General features: G+C 53.0%; 7 protein-coding genes across 7 annotated transcripts; 3 read left to right on the plus strand and 4 right to left on the minus strand.

Annotated features, from left to right (window-relative positions):
* The first annotated feature begins 498 nt into the window (after positions 1–498).
* Positions 499–4,494, plus strand: ctpA (Cu(2+)-transporting P-type ATPase CCC2). The gene has a single exon (XM_073764983.1). It carries the CDS (start codon positions 683–685, stop codon positions 4,241–4,243), a length of 3,561 nt encoding a protein of 1,186 aa, XP_073620716.1. The 5' UTR covers positions 499–682; the 3' UTR covers positions 4,244–4,494.
* On the minus strand, positions 4,495–6,257 carry BDV17DRAFT_70035 (uncharacterized protein). The gene is made up of 4 exons (XM_073764988.1): positions 6,091–6,257; positions 5,980–6,028; positions 5,282–5,924; positions 4,495–5,224 (listed from the first exon to the last, which is right to left on the minus strand). The coding sequence occupies exons 1-4, from the start codon at positions 6,096–6,098 to the stop codon at positions 4,746–4,748; spliced, it is 1,179 nt and encodes a 392-aa protein (XP_073620717.1). The 5' UTR covers positions 6,099–6,257; the 3' UTR covers positions 4,495–4,745.
* Positions 6,258–6,434: 177 nt separating this feature from the next.
* BDV17DRAFT_250837 (phosphoribosylaminoimidazole carboxylase ADE2) lies at positions 6,435–8,510 on the plus strand. Its single transcript, XM_073756362.1, has 4 exons — positions 6,435–6,980; positions 7,041–7,138; positions 7,197–8,154; positions 8,248–8,510. The coding sequence occupies exons 1-4, from the start codon at positions 6,515–6,517 to the stop codon at positions 8,442–8,444; spliced, it is 1,719 nt and encodes a 572-aa protein (XP_073620718.1). The 5' UTR covers positions 6,435–6,514; the 3' UTR covers positions 8,445–8,510.
* Positions 8,454–11,923, minus strand: BDV17DRAFT_70031 (uncharacterized protein). The gene is made up of 6 exons (XM_073764987.1): positions 11,585–11,923; positions 11,191–11,518; positions 10,945–11,135; positions 10,618–10,894; positions 10,419–10,558; positions 8,454–10,368 (listed from the first exon to the last, which is right to left on the minus strand). The coding sequence occupies exons 1-6, from the start codon at positions 11,699–11,701 to the stop codon at positions 8,812–8,814; spliced, it is 2,610 nt and encodes an 869-aa protein (XP_073620719.1). The 5' UTR covers positions 11,702–11,923; the 3' UTR covers positions 8,454–8,811.
* An 803-nt stretch (positions 11,924–12,726) lies between these two features.
* BDV17DRAFT_70005 (peptide alpha-N-acetyltransferase complex A subunit NAT1) lies at positions 12,727–16,047 on the minus strand. Its single transcript, XM_073764986.1, has 3 exons — positions 15,590–16,047; positions 13,493–15,460; positions 12,727–13,427 (listed from the first exon to the last, which is right to left on the minus strand). The coding sequence occupies exons 1-3, from the start codon at positions 15,669–15,671 to the stop codon at positions 12,967–12,969; spliced, it is 2,511 nt and encodes an 836-aa protein (XP_073620720.1). The 5' UTR covers positions 15,672–16,047; the 3' UTR covers positions 12,727–12,966.
* Positions 16,048–16,919: 872 nt separating this feature from the next.
* On the minus strand, positions 16,920–17,932 carry BDV17DRAFT_70003 (MIX23 family protein). The gene is made up of 2 exons (XM_073764985.1): positions 17,630–17,932; positions 16,920–17,564 (listed from the first exon to the last, which is right to left on the minus strand). Exons 1-2 carry the CDS (start codon positions 17,700–17,702, stop codon positions 17,053–17,055), a joined length of 585 nt encoding a protein of 194 aa, XP_073620721.1. The 5' UTR covers positions 17,703–17,932; the 3' UTR covers positions 16,920–17,052.
* A 198-nt stretch (positions 17,933–18,130) lies between these two features.
* Positions 18,131–19,272, plus strand: BDV17DRAFT_286694 (putative formamidopyrimidine-DNA glycosylase; the record flags this gene model as incomplete). The annotated part of the gene is made up of 2 exons (XM_073760979.1): positions 18,131–18,723; positions 18,777–19,272. 2 exons carry the CDS (start codon positions 18,131–18,133, stop codon positions 19,270–19,272), a joined length of 1,089 nt encoding a protein of 362 aa, XP_073620722.1.
* Between the last annotated feature and the right edge of the window lie 13 nt (positions 19,273–19,285).

Below are 19,285 nucleotides of genomic sequence, written 5' to 3' on the forward strand. Positions count from 1 at the left end.
TCCACGAACGCCTCAAGTATATCATCAGCCAGTGATCCAAGCATCCTCCGCTTCATCTCCCGAGTACTAAGGTAGCCTCCTCTTGAATATGCTTGACAGAACCACGTCTAGTTCAGCTGCTTACCCCCACGGCAATTGCATTAGCTGCGGTCTCGGGGAGTACAGTAATCTCTCTTGACTCTTGAGCCTTTCATCAATGAATAGGAATGATACGGGAATATCATTGGCGCATTCGTCAGACCCTTGCTGGGATTGGCCAGGTCTCATTGTCTTGTCAGCAACACGGCGCCAGATCCCCCTCGATTCTTCGATCATTCCTCGCGGTTCCGGTGGAATGAGGAAATATTAGCATGTTATGAGCCGGTATGATCTTTCCATAGTTCCTTTTAGTAGTTTCTGAACCATAGTGCTCCCTTGCTGGACGGCATAATAGTCAACAAAGAACAAGAGCGGGTAGTCGGCGCAGTGCCAATCTAGGCCAACCAGTGCCGACTCCGCTGCATCCGCCGCGGCCCCCCATCGTCTGATTAATTCACTCTCATTCCTACCTTACTTATTCTGCCTGCGCGCCCTTTTTCACCACCTTTTTTCTTACTTAACTTGTGTTTCCCTCTCGCTGGTTCGACTCTTCGCTCGTATGCGGTGACCACACGATTTTCCGGCCTTTGCCTACGTCGTTACGATGGCTGTACCCCATGCATTAGCCGCCGCCGATGCCAGCCCTTCTCCGGCTCGATCAACGTCGCAAATGGCCACGACTACCATCAGTGTGGAGGGAATGACATGCGGTGCATGTACCTCTGCCGTGGAGAACGCTTTCAAAGGCGTCGATGGCGCGGGTGAGGTTTCCGTGAGTTTGATGATGGGCAGGGCCGTCGTCCACCACGATCCCACCGTCCTCTCTCCAGAAAAAGTCGCCGAGATGATCGATAATTGCGGGTTCGATGCGGCCGTACTGTCTACCGATAGTTCCTCGATTCCGACTCAAAGCGCTAGCAGCTCGAAGGCGCCTGGGACTGATGTCGCGACCACAATACTGGCAGTTGAAGGGATGACATGCGGGGCGTGTACTTCCGCAGTGGAAGGCGGGCTGGCAGAGAACCCTGGCGTACGATCTGTCAGTGTATCGCTGTTATCGGAGCGAGCGGTGGTGGAGCATGATTTGTCGACGATTTCCGCCGAGCAACTCGCAGAGATAGTGGAAGACCGTGGCTTCGGGGCGAAGGTGCTGGAAACCTCAACACCCCAGGCCGACTCGCGCGGCTCTCAGGAATCAACGGGCCCACAGTCGACGGTCACGACTGTCGCGATTGAAGGTATGACATGCGGTGCATGTACGTCGAGTGTACAGGCTGCCTTCGACGGTGTGGAAGGTTTAGTGCAGTTCAACATCAGCTTGCTCGCCGAAAGAGCGATCATCACCCACAACCCTTCTGTCCTCACGTCGCAGAAGATTGTCGGTCTCATAGAAGACGCAGGATTCGATGCTAAGATCGTCTCCGAAGTTCAAGCGTTTGCTCAAAAAAGCGGCGTAAGTCGCGTCACGCTTGACCTCCATGGTTTACGGGATGCCAATTCTGCGGTCACTCTGGAGGACTCCCTTTTGCAGAAACCGGGAATTATAGCGGCTTCTATTACCCTCGCCACCTCACGATTAATGGTCTCGCATGACCCTGCTGTTATCGGAATCCGTGCAGTTGTGGCTGCAATCGAAGCTGCTGGGTACAATGCCTTGCTGGCGGATTCTGATGATAACAATGCGCAACTGGAATCTTTGGCAAAGACCAAGGAGGTCCTCGAGTGGAAGCGTGCCTTCTTGATCTCCCTCTCCTTCGCCATTCCTGTATTCTTGGTGAACATGATCCTTCCAATGTATCTACCCATGCTCGACTTCGGCGCGTGCCGCATCCTCCCAGGTCTCTATCTTGGGGAGCTTACTTGCTTAATACTCACGATTCCCGTGCAATTCGGTATTGGAAAGCGATTCTACATCACCAGCTTCAAGTCTTTACGACATCGCGCCCCAACCATGGATGTACTCGTTATGCTGGGCACTTCGACAGCCTTCTTCTACAGCGTCTTCACCATGATTGTGGCCGTCCTTATGGAACCGCACAAGAGACCCAGCACCGTCTTTGATACAAGTACTATGCTTATCACCTTCATAACGCTCGGTCGATGGCTCGAGAATAGAGCCAAAGGCCAAACGTCTGCTGCCCTTTCTCGACTTATGTCTCTGGCACCGTCAATGACGACCATCTACGACGACCCGATTGCGGCCGAGAAATCAGCAGAAGAATGGACCAATCTAGACACAGAAGAACCGAAGCCGGCATCGTCGAATGAAAGGCCCGTAGTCGCCCAGAGAGTCATACCCACCGAGCTTATTGAGGTGGGAGACATCATTATACTCCACCCAGGAGACAAAGTCTCGGCTGATGGGATCGTTATTCGGGGTGAAACCTATATCGACGAGAGTATGATCACTGGCGAAGCATTGCCCATCCATAAAACTAGGGGGAGCATGGTTATCGCAGGAACGGTGAATGGCACCAGCGCTGTCGACTTCAAAGTCATTCGCACTGGGAAGGATACTCAGCTCAGCAAGATCGTGAAGCTAGTGCAGGACGCGCAAACAAGCCGAGCTTCCATCCAACGTATGGCGGATGTCGTTGCTGGTTACTTCGTTCCCTCAATAATTAGCCTCGGACTGGCTACGTTCTTTGGCTGGATGTTTGTCAGTCACCTGCTGCCGAACCCTCCTAAAATTTTCGCCGCGGAAGAAGGCGGAGGCAAAGTCATGGTTTGCCTCAAGCTGTGCATTTCCGTGATTGTCTTCGCCTGTCCATGCGCTCTGGGTCTCAGTACACCTACGGCTGTAATGGTCGGGACTGGGGTCGGAGCCACCCAAGGGATTCTCGTCAAGGGCGGTGCTGTGCTTGAGGCTGCTACCAAGGTCACTCATGTTGTGTTTGACAAAACCGGGACATTGACCACGGGGAAAATGAGTGTTGCGGAGGCCAAAATCGAGCCACAATGGACATCGAATGATTTGCGTCGTCGGCTGTGGTGGTTGATTGTTGGACTTGCAGAGATGGACAGTGAACATCCTATCGGCAAAACCATCTACTTGGCAGCAAAGGATGAGTCGGGTAACTCGAGCGAGAGTGGACTACCAGGAAGCCTGGGCGACTTCGTTGCCCGCGTTGGCAAAGGCATATCAGCACTGGTTGAGCCGGCCTCCAGTGCCGAGCGCACCCGTTATCGTGTGCTAATTGGCAATGCCACTTTCTTGACATCGAACAACGTCCCTGTCCCAGAAACCGCCGAGCAGACAGCTGATGCAGCCGATCCCAAGGATTTCCAGGTCGGCATCACCCAGATTCATGTGGCTATTGACGGCCAATTCGCCGGCACAATCCTTCTTCGGGATACAGTGAAGGTAACCGCTGTCGTTGCCGTGGCCGCCCTCCACCGGATGGGCCTCTCAACATCCCTGATCACCGGCGACTCCCACGCAGCCGCTATCTCCATCGCCTCAGCCGTCGGCATCCCCGCCTCAGCCGTACACGCGTCCGTCACCCCCTTAGAAAAACAATCCATTATCTCCTCCCTCCAAGAAACGGGCGAGCGCGTCGCAATGGTCGGAGACGGTATCAACGACTCGCCCGCCCTCGCTACCGCATCTATCGGCATCGCCCTGGCATCAGGCACAGACGTCGCCATGGAAGCCGCGGACATCGTCCTCATGCGACCCGACGATCTCCTCTCCGTCCCAGCCAGCCTCTCCCTCTCCCGCTCCGTCTTCAACCGCATCAAACTTAACCTCGTCTGGGCCTGCGCGTACAACGTCATCGGCCTCCCCTTCGCAATGGGCCTCTTCCTCCCCTTCGGCGGGTTCATGCTTCCACCTATGGCCGCCGGCGCGGCAATGGCGCTCTCCAGCATCTCCGTCGTCGTGAGCAGTCTCCTGCTCAAGTTCTGGAAACGGCCTAAGTGGATGGACGCTGAGCTCCTCGAGAAAGAAGTCGGTACGCCGTCGGATAGCTGTAGCAATTCTCAAAAGAACTGGCTCGAGGCTACACTTTTCTCTGGCGCGGCGCCTAGCTCGACGAGGCGTGTCGTTGCTTGGATTCGGGCTGCGCCTGGTCGGGCTTGGTCGCTTGTTACGGGACGTCCTGCACAGGGAGATGGTGTTGAGCCGAGCTATGTGCCTCTTCAGACGGTGGAGCCGGTTGTTTAGTTCAATCTCGAATCAATCAGTCTGTGATTGTTGGTTCGGATTTAGATTTACTTTGTGATGCTCTCATGACCCTGCTTTTTTGTTGGTTCGGACTATGTTATGATTTGCTGCCAGATACCTTGATACCTGTCTCGTTAGTTTGCTGTTGAATATACCTTACACTACAATGCTATCAAGATAAAAGTGTATTGAAAACTTTCTTGTGTATACCTTGGTGAAAACGAAAGGTCAAATAATGCGGTTTCTGCTGGATTGGATCGCATCCCTACGATATATATACCCAGGCGAATCATAGTGTTATACCGTCAACCATTTCCCAGAGTACTATGTAATCGAATCATCATTCATTCCATGAGTCAAATAATGTGAAAAATCCAATTATCATGACACAAACCATCGGTACCCACCCCATAACCGCAAGCAAGAGGGTCCTTATCATCATACTATGTTCTCGCGCAGCGAGAGTAGATAATGATGTCCGAGTTCGCGCTCCTCTGTCCTACTACTTCTTTTCACTCTTGCTCTGGCTCCCCTGCGGTATAGTAGGTTCATCAGATAAAGTGATGTCCCCGTCGCCATCTGCATCCGCTTCTGTAGTATCATCCTTCTGACCTACAGCTGTAGCTGACGCAGCCGAGGTTTGTGTACTCCCCGCGGCGGTCTCTTGAGCCTCTTGGGCGGTTCCTCCAGGAGAAAGTGTAGCCGAGTCGTCAGTCAAAGAGGCGGCCGTGGCGTCTGCGGCAGCTTCAGCCTCTTTGTTTAGAAGGGTCATCTCGAGGCCCTTGCCGTCTTGTAGACCCATGTCTTCGACGCCGAGAAGGGAGGGCCCTCGCGCGTGGGGGATCCCTTCTGGTTCAGCTGTCATTTCGCCCTCTAGCAGGCTGCCGCTGGAGTCGACGGGGACGGTTTGTTGTGTGGTTGAATCGCCGGGCTGTGTGAGGAGTTGGTTTTGGAGAGTTGGGGTTGGGGTGGATATGGACACTTGGATGGCATCAGTTAGTGGTGCCTACCAGGCAGACGGGCGAAGGAGCAACAAACTTTCATCGATACCGGCCCCTTCGATGCTCGGCGAAGAAGCATTATTCAGCCAAGGTATCGGGGTCAGAAGAGCACCACCCAGAGACTCATCGCTCCCCAGCGCATTGTCGGGTAACATTAACGTACTCTCCGCGCCGTTTAATGCCCCATTGGTCTGTGGCTGGGCCGTACCGCTCTGCATCGGGAAAGGAAAGACGTCCGCACTACTAGTGACCGATACCACGCGGTCAACGGCTCGCAAGTAAGCCGGTAGCGTCTTATAATGCGCATTGGGCCGAAGAATAAGCTCCGCCAGTCGCTGGATTGTGTGTGGTGGTTTAGAGGTGAACAGAGATCGCAGGGTTGATTGTATTGATTGGAGGATAAGGAGTAATGGTGCGGGGAGGGATGGCGGAACAGCTGCCTGCGACTCAGGTAGCGATTCATGTACGCGCTCGGTTGAAGAAGGGGGTCGGAGTGATGGTTGCTGTGGTCGAGGAGGGGTTGATAGATCTGGCGCAGCGTTCTCCTTGTTGCTGCTGGAAAGCACGGGGTTGGGGTCGTGGAGGAAGGAGGAGGTCGGGTTCAGGGATTGCTGCTGATATTGGAGAGGGGATGGAGGTTCAGGAGGCATGTCGGGCATTGGAAAGACATTGTAGATTATCTGGTAGATTGGAGTCAGCTAATGCGAACCGGTCAAGGCTAGCTCGTGTGCGCACGTATTCGAGTCGCTCGAGCAGCGGTTCAACAATGCTCGGCCATTTCTCTCTAGATCGAACATTAGTCTTGACTTTCGAGCTGTATTTTCAGCCATGGGTAAACTAGCGTACAGATTCATCGGACCGCCGTTGGCGGCAACTTCCAAGCTCTCTTCATCTGATCGGATGACGACGTTAGCTCACAAGCTTCCACAGGGACCTAGAGGAGAGATAATGGGGAGGAAGCTAAGTCCAAAGATAGGCAAGACCTCAGCAAGGCATACATACCTAAAGACATTTCTCTGGGAGCTTCTTTGAACAAGGACCAAGGGGATGCAGAAGACAAGCTTCAGGAACGCGATGCGCTGCGATCTTTGGCTCATCGGCTTGTCATTGGTCCAAACCGACCATCTTATCGGCTTCTCACGTGATGATACGGGCTTGCAATTTTTCCCCATTGGCCGATTGCGGAGCACACGGAGGGGCACTTTGGATCTTTATGATTCATTCCCACTCGACACACTTTCTTCCCCAGATTTGACACCCACGATTCAAGATGTGGAATTCTCGCAAGGTTGGAATCCTCGGCGGTGGCCAGCTGGGCCGTATGATGGTCGAGTCCGCCAACCGACTGAACATCCAATGCAATGTCCTCGATGCGGAGAACTCCCCGGCCAAGCAAATCAGTTCTCACGACGGCCATGTCACTGGCTCGTTCAAGGAGCGCGAGGCAGTGCGTAAATTGGCAAACAAGTGCGACGTTATCACCGCGGAGATTGAGCACGTCGACACCCATGCTCTGGAGGAAGTTGCCTCGCAGGTCCAGATCGAGCCGAGCTGGCAGGCTATCCGCACCATTCAGAACAAGTTCAACCAGAAGGAGCACCTCGCGAAGCATGGTATTCCTATGGCGGAGCATCGCGAACTGGTCGAGAATACCCCCGAGGAATTGGCCAAGGCCGCTGGAGAGTTGGGATACCCGCTGATGCTCAAGTCGAAGACTATGGCCTACGATGGACGTGGTGAGTACAGCCCCCTAGCCAAGCCAGAAGTCCAATTGCTAATAGGACTTTCGTAAATAGGTAACTACCGCGTCAACTCCAAAGACGATATCCCCGATGCCCTCGAGTTCCTCAAAGGCCGCCCTCTATACGCAGAGAAGTGGGCATACTTCCAAAAGGTTGCCGCCCTAGCCACACCCGTGTTCAAACACTACCCTAACACATAACTAATCTCAGGAACTCGCCGTCATGGTCGTCAAAACCAAAGACTCCGTCCTCTCCTACCCCACCGTCGAGACCGTCCAAGAAGACTCCATCTGCAAGCTCGTCTACGCGCCCGCCCGCAACGTCCCCGACAGCATCAACCAAGCGGCGCAAAAGCTCGCCCGCAAAGCCGTCGCAACCTTCGAAGGCAAAGGCGCTTTCGGCGTCGAAATGTTCCTCCTGAACGACAACAGCCTTCTCCTCTGCGAACTCGCCTCCCGCGTCCACAACTCAGGCCACTACACCATTGAAGGCTGCGCTCTCTCCCAATTCGACGCCCACCTCCGCGCTATCCTCGACCTCCCCATTCCTCCGGAGAGCCTTCAGCTCCGCCAACCCTCCATCATGCTCAATATTATTGGCGGCTCCGCACCAGATACACACCTCAAGGCCGCCGAGGCGGCCCTCTCTATCCCCAACGCCGCCATCCACCTATACAGCAAAGGCGCCGCCAAACCAGGCCGCAAGATGGGCCACGTCACAGTCACAGCGGCGACAATGCACGAGGCCGAGAAACATATCCAACCGCTCATCAACGTCGTCGACGAAATCCGCTCCCAGCGCCCCGATGTCAAAACTAAGCCCGCCCCCTCCGGGCCCGCAAAGCCCGCCCCCCAAGTCGCCGTCATGATGGGCTCAGACTCAGACCTGAAGACCCTCGTCCCCGGCCTGAAATTGCTGCGCGATACATTCGGCATCGAGCCAGCCGTTGATATCACTTCCGCCCACCGCACACCTACCTTTATGGCCGAGTACTCTGCCTCCGCGGCGGCGAAGGGAATCAAGGTGATTATTGCTGCGGCGGGCGGTGCGGCCCATTTACCGGGTATGGCGGCCGCGCATACGGTCCTTCCTGTCATTGGGGTGCCCGTTAAGGGGTCCTCGCTTGATGGCGTTGATAGTTTGCATAGTATCGTTCAGATGCCGAGGGGTATGTCTCACCTACTCACTCACCTGACGCTGACCCAAACATACCTTATGATTTGAATGAATGTGCTAACGTATTGTCTGTTCAATTTCATAGGCGTCCCCGTCGCAACAGTCGGCATAAACAACAGCATCAACGCCGCGCTATTGGCAGCCCGTATCATTGGTGCCTTTGACCCGGCGATCCAGCGCAAGGTCGAGGCGTATGCGGAGAATGCGCGGGTGGAGAATATGGAGGTGAAGAATACCAGGATGCAGGAGTTGGGGTGGGAGAAGTACTTTAATCAGATGTAGAGGTTTCCTTTCTAAGTTAGGATAAAATGGAGGGGATGGGAAAATGGTTATATAGAAGGTTATTCAAGTTCAATAGAAGCCTTTTCTATTTCAGTAGAGCCAGTTAGGTTTAGTTACATGTACATTTGATCCTGCAGGCATAAAGAAATTGGCAGCGAAAGGGGTACTCGATTAGCTATAGAGAGGTAAGAGACAATTAGAGACATAATTGCGTCACGTCACCCGCATAATACAAAGGAATACAGAATAGAAAAGAAAGTGAAATCATAACGTTTCCGACGATTAGGTATTCAAAAGGAGAAGACAGTAAAAGAAAAGGGCGTTACACTTCGCCAGTGTCATTCGGGGCGATTATTGACTGCATGATTTACGCAGTCTGGGGGTTGAACGGCGTGCCGTCCGCGTTGCTCAGGTAGTGCTTCGTGTGGCCATTGGTCACTGAAGTGCTGCCGTTCGTGAGGGTAGAAGCAGCAACTGCTGGGCCGCCGTCGGTGACGCGGCCGGTAGCTAATGCACCTCCGTTGGTGATGGGGCCCGCGGGGGCAGCGGAGAGGCCGCCAGAGGCACCGCCGGTAGAGTTACGATCACGAAGCTTGCTTTCAGCGGTGTTGTGAGGCTTGCGGGTGATCGGGTCCGGCTTGGAGATGTTAGTCGACTCCTTGGCGGAGCCGATGGTGAAGATAGGGGACTCCCAGCGCTCGCCCTTTTTCGCGAGCTCATCGTACTCGCTAGCCTTGGTGGTAATGCCGCCAGGAAGCTTGATGTCGGGGAAGATGGAGGTCTTGAGCGTCGGAACAGCCTGCACCTTGGTGTCGCGCTGAGCAGCAGCCTCAGCCTTGCGCTTGCCTTCAGCGATTCTAGTGCGGAGGGCGTCGAGGTAGCGGTTGTAGGTGTTTGGTGCGTCCTCGGGGTTCTCCTTAATCTCGACCTTCGCCTTCTTGGCTTCCTTGTGGACATCGTACGCAAACGCATCACCCTTCTGGAAGGCATCCTTGACCTGCTGCTCGAGAACTTTCTGAATAGCGGGACGAACAGTCTTGAAGAGCAAAGGCTTAAAGACGGAGAAGAGAACCTTGTGCTTGGACTTCTTGAGCTTGATGTCAATTTGGTCGAGTTTGACGGAAACCTTGTCAAGCTTGACGAAGTTCTGACGGTCCTTGTCCTGAGCAGTAGAAGCAGCAATCTTGAAGGAGAAACCTTCGCCTCCAAGGAAGATGTCCATCACACCAGTGTCCTTGATGGAGGGGAAGCCCTGTTTCTTGTTGATGTAGTAACTGACGTCTCTCAAGTCGGCCTGAATACCAGAAACAGAGATCATGATCTTGTTGTCCCTCTTGCTGCTGATTTTCTTTCGTCCCCAGCGGAAGTAGTTGTCACTTCCGAATTCGACAACGTTGGGCATGAGGTTGTCGCTCTCGATGACCAGGTTCTCAACGACTACATCGGCCATTGGGTCAGACACCTCGATGCGAGGAAGAGGAACGTAGCGGACGTTCTCGAAGATGGCAGGAAGGATGACATCACTGATATCCTTGACAAGGTGCTTCTTGAACTTGGGCTTGCCGTTCTCATCGCGGCCGAGGTCAAGGAATAGCTTTTGCATGGCATCACCAAAAGCCTTGTTTTGGCGGTCCTGATCGAACTGGTTGCCAAGGAACTTGACCTCATCGAGGATGCGGTCGGTGTGGTTCCTATAGCGGTCGCGGAGGAGGAATCGACCATGGTCGGCCAGCTCATCATACTGGCGGTTCCACTCATCCTCGAGGACGTAGCCCTGCTGCTGCAGGGTCCTGCGGATGAAGCTGTTCATGTTCTTGAACCATCCCTTGAGTTCGGGGTCCTTGTCCGCATCGCTGTAGATAGCCTCCAAGGAATCGAACAAGTCATCCATGGATGTGCTGTTGGCGAAGCGTTCGAACAGAGTCTATACTCGATTAGTATCTTTCATTATCTTCTCGCAGATATAGAACATACCCTGAGGTGTTTCTCCATGGTTTGGACCTTGCCACCTCCTCGGGTACCCTGGACACTGTTGGTACCCTCCTTAGCAACGTGCCTTGAACGGCTACCATACTTCTCAGCTAAGTCAAGCAAAGCTCCAATAGCTTGCTGGTCTGTGTCATCAAGTTAGTATTGTAACACTTAGAACGTAAAGCAAACTGGGTGTGCTTACAGTCACGGTGGCCCTGGATCTCAATGACCATCTTCTTCAGGCGGTAGATAGCCTGGTCGCGACGCTCCTGGGGGAACTTGTCGCGAAGATAGTCCTTGCTCTTGTTCAGGTACTCCTGAGTGCGGTTGGTGATGTTGGATTTCTGATCCTCAGGGACCTTGGACTTGGCCTGGTCGAGAGCAGCATCACGACCAGCATAGGGGTCAAGAGTAGAGCCGGTGTTGCCGGTGTTGGCAGTGTCAGCTCCAGTCTTGACAACATCCTTGCCCTCCTCCTTCTGTGACGAGTTAGTAATTTATAGCGTTGGCAGCGAGGGATAACACCCACAGCCTTGTCCTTGTTAAACTTGGACTTGAACTGTTTCTTGTATCCAGCAACGTCGGGCTTCTCGTGCCAGACATTGTCTTCGGCAGCGTGATCGGCCTGGGCGAGCTGCTCCTCAGAGGGGCGGACCTTGTTGGCGGCCTTTTGCGACGCATCACCAGCAATATCGCGAGCAATGATCATAGCATCGTTCACTTGGGGACACATTAGTGTCTTGCATGACCAAAGACCTAGTGGCATTGCACTTACAGAGCTTACGGAACTCGCCGTTAGTGATGATGAGAGTTCCAAGAGACTTCAATCCCTCTCTGGCCTTAGCTGCATCCTGCTCGGAAGACTCCCGGCTGCCAGAGATCTCGGGCTTCTGGAAATCATCGGCATTGAGGCGCGACGCTTCGTGGATCAACTCCTGGAGTAATTGACCGTCGTTCTTGCTCAGAATGAGCTTCTTAGCCTCTTCAATGACATTGCGCAGGTCCCCGACAAGAGCGCGACCTTCCTCGGAGAGCTCTTTTGAAGGGTCTGAGAGAGCCTTAGATTCAAGGGCAGAGTTCAGAGCGATATCGCATTGCTTGTTCTGTAGTGCGATAGCTTGTTAGCCACTGAAATGATTAGTGATGGGCTGAGGCGGTCGCAAACTCACGCTTGGAAGCTTTCCATACGTGAAGGCCTGGTAGATTCCGAACCATTGCAGCTTCTGGTTGATGTCCTTCTCTTTCTGCTTGACGTCCGTAGGCTTGTTGACGGCGCGGGAAGGCATGACGGAAGGCAGACCAGTTATGAATAGCCAAGAGAGCGTGCGATTAGGTCTGATATGATATCAATTATGGATTAACACCTTCAATTGGGACCGTAAGTCAACCGAAGGAAGGAGCCAAAGGTAAGATTGGCGTCAAAATAAACAAAACTAAGGTAGTAAGGGGTATAATAGTAACAGGGGTATCACAGGTGGAGAGAAAAGAGATGGAATGTAGGGGAGAATTGGATGAAAGGGCAGGAAAGGAGGGAAGGCCAACAGGACCGAAACCAGCAAATCTTATACTCTCTAGATCAGTCACTCTATAGAGAGTCTCCCTTGACGTCACCGTGTCGTTGGCCGTGTAACAGAAATTGGGAAGTGCACAAGAAGATCGCGAAGTATAACACTACACTCCAGCATGAGATCATCCACGCGATCTGCAGCGATTAGATCGCACCACTGAACCTAGTCCAGGGCTCCCATTTTGTTGGGAGTGGCTGGGCTTGTTGCATCACATGCTTGCGCGCCAGATTTGTCAAGATTTGCAAGGTATGCAATGGACTTGCTCAATCGAGTCTGATGCGCTGGCACCCACTCGAGCTCGAGCAAGGACAGGCTCGCATCGCTTGGCTGGAGCGTTGGACTTGGACTTGGACTTTGGTGCATTCGGCAGAGCTCCAGGACCAGCTTCCAAGAACAGGGATGAGACTGGTCACTAGGCGAATGACGGTCTAGGTCCGCGATGGCTTTCAATGTTTTTGGGCGCTCGCAGCTGGTAGAGCACGGTCGCAAATAGGATGGCATCATGCTCTCAGCTACCTAGGTACGTGTTCGGAAGACCAAGTTCCTTGTCTGGCGGTGTTCGCAGAGCTTCAGTAGGTGGGCCTGGCTCTGACGTCATCACTGGGGCTCCACCCTGGCCAGGCATGAATCGTCAGTTACCACAATTAAAGGACGACGACAATGGAGCTGTGGCTGGGACATTGCGTTCGAGGTGGCTGATCTTAATCACATGCTGAATTGGGGTAGGAGAAATCTGAAGGAGTAGTAGAGTCTGTTAATCTTCGTTCCTAAGGAATTTTCGCTATACTTAGTATATACCGCTGCCCTAACTCAAAAGCCATAAATACTCTTACATGGTCTTTTTTATCCGACTTGTTGACCTTTCAACTGACCCTTGACACCAAATCTTGTTCTATCGGCTTCGTTATGTGAGCATGCACTGAAACCAACAAGACCCATCTTCCTCAAAACATCAACACAGATGAACCTGCGATTTCCGGCGCTTAGCCGAGTCGGAACACAGACGACTCCGGCCACTTGCTGCTAGCCTTCTCAATATAACTGGCCTTTGCGGCCTGGTTGCTTCCCCACTCGCCCATTAGGTCTAGACCAGCAAGGGCGGTCTCGAGTGACACAACGCTTGCATCCAGAGTGGAAGTAAGTTCCTTTTCACTTTCTGATTTCGACTCAGGCTTCAGAAGCTGCTGGCAGGTGAGGTAAGCGTGCTTGTGCGGGATTCTGTCGTTACTCGCAAGGAACGATTTGTTCCATTCCTCGAGGTTCTGGGACTTGGGGAGGAGAGCCTCAAACTCCGCATCAACGACTTCCGCCACCTGGGGAGGAAGAGGCTCAGAGAGCTTGTTCAAGGCTTGGCGGAATCTGAGCAATTGAACGTGGAGTGTGGGGTTAGATGCATCGATGGAGTGGGCCGCTGTGAGACACTTGAGAGCAAGTGCATATTTGCCTATAAGCGTAATCAGTCTGATGTTCACGTGCTGTTAGTGGAACTGTGGCTGGAATCTAACGTACCCCTTCTGAGATGTACCTCGAACCCGAGACATTGAGCCTCAATGTTGTTGGGGCTGTGTTCAAGCAACGGTGTGAGGAATTTCATCGCTTCTTCGAGCGGCTTTTGTGTCTGTGCGAGCTTGTTTCCGAGAGGATCAGGGTCTTCCTTCTTGACCTCTCCGTCAAGGCTCTTTGGGTTTGCAGCAGACTTCCGGGCTAGGTCCCGCTTGTCTGCCTCAATCTTCTCGAGCCGTTGCTGCTCTTTCTTGGCCTTCTTGAGAGCCTTCTTGCGCTCAGAATCATCACCTCCGTCGGCACCATTGAGTTCGGGAAGGGGTCCATGAGCAAGATCGGGGTCGTCATGGAGAAGTAGGTAGGCCTTGATGGCGGAACGTGCCATCCGCGTGTAGAAGGGATGCTCACGCAGACGGTCCTCCCAGCGGACCATGTCAACGTAAGCGCGGATCATGCCTTTCCGCAGCGAAAAGCTGTGGAAATCAAACTGGTCCTCGTGCCATGTATCAAAGATAGTGTTGACGGCGTGGAGTCGCTTGAGAGCAAGCCCAAGCTTTCTCTGCCGCAAGTAGGCCTCACCATCTTCCGTCAAGTACCACACACACTGCATTTCGTGAAGGTCGCCCAGCGCGCCACCAACGGTCTCGTTCCTTGTGAATTTGCTCATATTATCGAGCGCCTTATCGTTCTCGTTGTTGCGAAGCTGGTATTTGGCGGCCTTGGAGTTGATGTGACGGTCCTTCTCGTCCATCTTCCTGGCATTTTCCATTTCCTCTGCCGCTTTCTCGAGGTTTCCATAGTGCTTCCAAATCCTGGCCTTGGTCATCTGGTACTCTACAGCTTTCGGGGACAGCTCAAGCGCCTTGTCGACGTTTTGAAGGGCCTTGGTCAGGTCGCGACTGAGGTAGTAGTTGTAGTGCTGGGCGAGGAAGTAGTATGCGGATGAAAGGAATTCGTTGTTGGCCTTGGTTGAGGAGTCATCGGCCGAGCCATTTGGCTGAGGCGTTGAGACGTAGCCTTCCACTAGCTCTTGCACTGTATCACGTTTGCTTGTGTTGGTGTAGAGAAGTTTGATGTTCGCGAAAAGCGACGGGACGCCCTTTTTGAGCATGCGCTGCAAGTATGCATCCGCAGCCTGTTTGAAGTCATCACCCTCCAGGAAATCCAACGGAATCCTACGAGGCGCATCCCCACGAGGGAACTTTTCAGCCCAGGTGTCATAAAGAGCCTTCAGAGCTTTGTGGTCGTCGCTAGGGATATCCTTGGCTTTGATCAAGCCGTCGAAGTAGATCGAGTTCTCCGAGTTGCGTTCCAAGAGCGCAGTGTAGGCCGCGGCTGCTTCTTCCTTTTTGCCGAGACGTAGGAGATAGTCCGCCTTCATCTCCATGACAGCGAGCACGTCGGAGACACGGTATCCCTCTGACTCGAGATGCTCCAAAGCTTTTTCAATATTCCCTGACTCCGCAATGATCATGTTCTTGTACAGCGTCGCTTCGGAGTGTTCCATGTCCGAGATGGGCGGCGGGGTCTTGAGCGTCTCTTCGTATGTCGTCAGCACCTTCTCAGCCTCTTCCAGATCCCCCGAGAGGTGGTGCGCGATAGCGAGAGCCGTCCAGTTCTGTCGGAATCCAGGCCGAGCCTGAAGCATAGTGCTCCTGCTCTGTATGTACCCTTGGTAATCCCGCATCTGCATCTGAAGGAGGGCGAGGTCGCGCTGGATGGGCTGGGACTCCGGTTCGATCCGCAGCGCAAACCGGTAGGCCTTGATAGCTTCCTCGTAGTTCTTCTCCGCGCGATAGAGCAAGCCGTACACGTGCCAGCAGATATGCGACTTCATGTCGTTCTTGAGAGCTTCCTTGGCCAAGGCGAAGGCCTCCTGCTGCTCACCCTGGTTGCTCATAATAAGAGCCTTCATCGCTAACGTATCGCCATGGTTTGGGTTTTTGCGAAGGATCTGCTCAGCTGTTTTGATGCCTGTAATTTCCTCAAAAAAAGAACCAGACAGGAAAGTATGACAGTCAGCCTTTTACGTTCGCCCGCATGAAACATTCGACGACCAGCGTGGTCAATTCGGCTTCGCATCCGGCATTGGAACCAACTCACCCTTTTTGTACTGCTTGTTCTCGTAGTGGCGAACCACCTGTCGGAACAGGGAGGCGTCCTTCGAGCTCAATTGCTGCGGCATGGTGGGCGTTGCAGAATTGTCAGCGGAGTTTTGTTCGAGTGACGGAGGAGACAGGCTGGATGGTGCGCGGGGGAAGAAAAGCGGAAACGAGCTGGAGCACTGGAGCACTGGAGCACTGGAACAGCATGCCAACACTCTCAGGCACTGTCCCCAATAAGCTCAGCGCCGCGGTCACCACTAAGCAACGTCAATTCCCGGAGGAGTCTCGACGAGCTAGATCCATGCTGGTTTCTTCAGCCACCTGCTCCCCGCTCAATGCGGTTGTTTCGCGCTTCGCCTCCGGAACAGTGCGCTTTCTCGAGGGACCGTTGAACAGCCGATCCGAGCCTTTCCTGCAACCACACCAATAGCAGCTCGACAAGAAGAATTATTGGCTTGGAGGAGCCTCAACAGCGAAATCCAACATCATTAATGATAATCCCGGTGTGACTCACCCAGCAAAATGCCCATTAGGGACGTCAACGCACCCCAGCGTCGCAGCGGCCGAGCAGGGATGGGACTCCGGTGCATGACAGAATGCTTCACAAGATGCACACTGGGAGCCATATACCGATAATCTAAGTTGGCACAAGAACCAGCCTGTCTCTTTGGTTTTTGGTTAAACGCACTTCTCCACCTTTTGCGAAATGGGCCACCATCGAACCGCCTGGGTGCAATTGCAACGACGTCAACAAAACGACCCTGGCTTTGCAAATTTTGCCAGCCCGATATCAATGTGGCGGGTCTATCATATCTTGAAGATAGCTTGACGGATGAGAACAGGGCCTAGCGGCTCAAAGCCAGGGAAGAGCCTCTTTGTGCTCTGGAGATGGCTTCATTGCCTACTCTGCTGTACGCAGACTAATGAGAGTAAACTTGATCGATTGTTCAAGAGAGTTGAACAGCAAACGAATCAACATCTCAGGATTCTTCCTCAGCTTCACACTCCAAGGTTGAACTGGTTGTGGAGTTGCTATACCCAGAAGAAGGGAGTTTGTGCACAACTGGCCCAATATGGACAAACATATGGCCCCCTGCGGAAAGAAGTCAAGCTCAAACTTCCCACTTTGAGACAGGCATGCAGGTATCCTATGCATGCTTCCATTAATGAACTAACAACTATTTTATGCAAGTAACAGTTTGGTGACTACCTGTTCATCCAATCCGCAGCTACTCTTAACGGAGCTTGAACTACCTCTCAGATCCTGGAACAGCTGACCTAGCGTTTTCTACTTGATCTCTAAATAACAATGCCCATTACCCCAGATGGTTGGACAAGGACAATTTTGTGTTGTCGGCCACTGCTCTGGGAATACCAGGCGGTTTTATCGACCAGGAGAGTTTGCGCCTACATAATCGTATATACATAATAAATACAGAGTGTCCAAAGATTGAAACCAACTCATCGCTGGTTCCTCTCACGCCAACTATTAAGAGCCTCCTCCCACCCCCCGGAACCACCACCACACCGTTCCGAGACAAGCCCCCACGTCCGCGCACGTATAATCTCCTCAACCATGCGCTGGTTCCTCACCAAATTCGCCAACGACTCCGTCCTCGCCTCCCTCGGGAAGAATCTCGCAGAGTACGGATCCAACCGCTCATCAACAACCCTCTCCCGATCCCTCGCAGACTCCGTCTGCCGCAGAATAAGATTCGGATCTTCCGGGTCCGGGCTCGTAGCAACGCCCGCGCAATATGTGAGCACGTCTGATCGGGTTTGCCATGAGGGGAATAGCACTTTGTCTTTGAATCCCTGGCATGCGGCGGGGTCTATTAATCGGCCGGCCTTGGAGTCTGTTTGGCGTGCGGCTGTGGAGGAGGGATCGAAGCCTTCTTTTGCGGGGGTGAGGAGCGCATTGAGATTTTGGGTTATTGAGTCGTCGATTGTGGTTCTGGAGAGACTTAGGAAATCTATTCGCTACTTAGTCACTTCGTTCAGGTGTTCCGGGACGGATTGATGTAGGCTTGGGACATACCTCGGAGAACCCGTTCATTGAAGCAGAACTGCGGACTCAATCCTGGAGCCGGTGTGGAAGATGCCCGTATCATCTTCTGTCCCTCAGCAACCCCAAATTCCTGCTCAGCTTTGACCGCAGTGTCCCAGAACCAAGCCAGGTTGTAGCTGTTGAAGTTGACAAGCTTCGAGAGCTGCTGGTTTGCTTGGTAGACGAAGTGCGCTTTGACGCCAATTATGAGTCAGTGCCAATGAAAGTGTTATTTGGTAATGAACGGAGATTTCTAAGGCGATGCCCGTCTGTCGAATAGGTTGCAAGAGCAATAAGTAGCTAGCTGGTCGAAGCACGAGGTCATCGAGCCACCGCTTATCAGCTATCTTGATAACACGTGACTACGTGACCCCCAGTAACGCGTCCATCTCGTGTTGAGGATCTGACAGTAATCGACTATTTGAATCCAATTTCTACAGCTCTTTCTCTCCCCTTTCGCTCGCTAGCTTCCCTTTGTTTACAGCCAAAACAATGCCCGAGCTAGCCGAAATCCACCGCATCGTACACTTCATCCGCCAGCACCTAGTCGGCAAGACCCTAACCAAAGTATCCACGCAACACGATGACATTATCTACGGCAAAGTCGGCACAAGTGCGGCGGAATTCCAAAAAGCGATGGAGGGCAAGAAAATAGTTGGGGCCGGGCAACAAGGGAAATACTTCTGGATTACCATGTCCTCGCCTCCACACGCCGTGATGCATTTCGGCATGGCTGGCTGGCTGAAGATTCGCGACGCCGATACATACTACTACCGCACAGACAAACCAGAGGATAAGATGTGGCCGCCGAAATATTGGAAGTTCTTGCTAGAGACGGATGGTGACCCGAAGACTGAGGCGGCGTTTGTTGATTTTCGCAGACTGGCTAGAATTCGGCTCGTGGATTGTCCGGCGGACGAGATTCGCAAGTATACGCCTCTCAAAGAGAATGGGCCGGATCCTGTGGTTGATAAGGATGAGGTCTCGGAGGCTTGGTTAGGTGAGAAGTTGAGGAGCAAGAAGGTTCCTGCCAAGGCGCTTCTTCTGGACCAGGCGAATATCAGTGGGATTGGAAATTGGATGGGGTGGGTTTACTTTTCAGGTGACTCTTGGACTGATGAACTGACAATGGCCTTAGTGATGAAATTCTATATCACGCTAAAATACACCCTGAACAGTACAGCAACACGCTGACAGACGATCAAGTCAAAGAACTTCACACGGCGCTACATTACGTCTGCTCAACCTCCACGGGGGTATTGGCGGACTCGGACAAATTCCCTGAGCACTGGCTGTTCAAGCACCGATGGAGCAAGGGAAAGAAGAACAAAACATCTACCCTTCCGAATGGAGACGCCATCACTTTCCTCACCGTGGGCGGTAGAACTAGCGCCGTGGTTCCAAGCGTCCAGAAAAAGACCGGCCCCGTGGCAGGTGATGTCAAGGAGGAGGGAAGCAGTGATGAGCGTGGGACCAAGCGAAAGAAAACAACGCCCAAAAAAGAGACGCCCAGCATGAAGAAAACCGCTTCAACGAAGACGAGCAAACACATTGTCAAAACTGAAGCCGAGGATGAAGACGAGGAGAAGGATGCTCCTCAGACAAAGCGGCGATCAACGCGCCTCAGGAAGTGATGGTTTTCTCAGG

The sequence above is a fragment of the Aspergillus undulatus genome (genome assembly GCF_047715775.1).
Source record: "Aspergillus undulatus strain CBS 261.88 unplaced genomic scaffold BDV17scaffold_2, whole genome shotgun sequence".
In the NCBI taxonomy this organism is placed as follows: domain Eukaryota; kingdom Fungi; phylum Ascomycota; class Eurotiomycetes; order Eurotiales; family Aspergillaceae; genus Aspergillus; species Aspergillus undulatus.

Coding starts and splice junctions, on each gene's coding strand:
- BDV17DRAFT_70035 (XM_073764988.1), bottom strand. Junction 5,925..5,979: donor TGCTCGAGCGACTCGAATAC/GTGCGCACACGA, acceptor CCAATCTACCAG/ATAATCTACAATGTCTTTCC. Junction 5,225..5,281: donor AGGGGCCGGTATCGATGAAA/GTTTGTTGCTCC, acceptor ATGCCATCCAAG/TGTCCATATCCACCCCAACC.
- BDV17DRAFT_70005 (XM_073764986.1), bottom strand. CDS start 15,671: ATGCCGCAGCAATTGAGCTCGAAGGACGCCTCCCTGTTCCGACAGGTG. Junction 15,461..15,589: donor GAACAAGCAGTACAAAAAGG/GTGAGTTGGTTC, acceptor AGGAAATTACAG/GCATCAAAACAGCTGAGCAG. Junction 13,428..13,492: donor CGAGGTACATCTCAGAAGGG/GTACGTTAGATT, acceptor TTACGCTTATAG/GCAAATATGCACTTGCTCTC.
- BDV17DRAFT_70031 (XM_073764987.1), bottom strand. CDS start 11,701: ATGCCTTCCCGCGCCGTCAACAAGCCTACGGACGTCAAGCAGAAAGAG. Junction 11,519..11,584: donor CGTATGGAAAGCTTCCAAGC/GTGAGTTTGCGA, acceptor ATCGCACTACAG/AACAAGCAATGCGATATCGC. Junction 10,895..10,944: donor AGTTTAACAAGGACAAGGCT/GTGGGTGTTATC, acceptor AACTCGTCACAG/AAGGAGGAGGGCAAGGATGT.
- BDV17DRAFT_250837 (XM_073756362.1), top strand. CDS start 6,515: ATGTGGAATTCTCGCAAGGTTGGAATCCTCGGCGGTGGCCAGCTGGGC. Junction 7,139..7,196: donor AGTGGGCATACTTCCAAAAG/GTTGCCGCCCTA, acceptor AACTAATCTCAG/GAACTCGCCGTCATGGTCGT. Junction 8,155..8,247: donor TATCGTTCAGATGCCGAGGG/GTATGTCTCACC, acceptor TCAATTTCATAG/GCGTCCCCGTCGCAACAGTC.
- ctpA (XM_073764983.1), top strand. CDS start 683: ATGGCTGTACCCCATGCATTAGCCGCCGCCGATGCCAGCCCTTCTCCG.
- BDV17DRAFT_70003 (XM_073764985.1), bottom strand. CDS start 17,702: ATGATACGGGCATCTTCCACACCGGCTCCAGGATTGAGTCCGCAGTTC. Junction 17,565..17,629: donor CAATGAACGGGTTCTCCGAG/GTATGTCCCAAG, acceptor AGTAGCGAATAG/ATTTCCTAAGTCTCTCCAGA.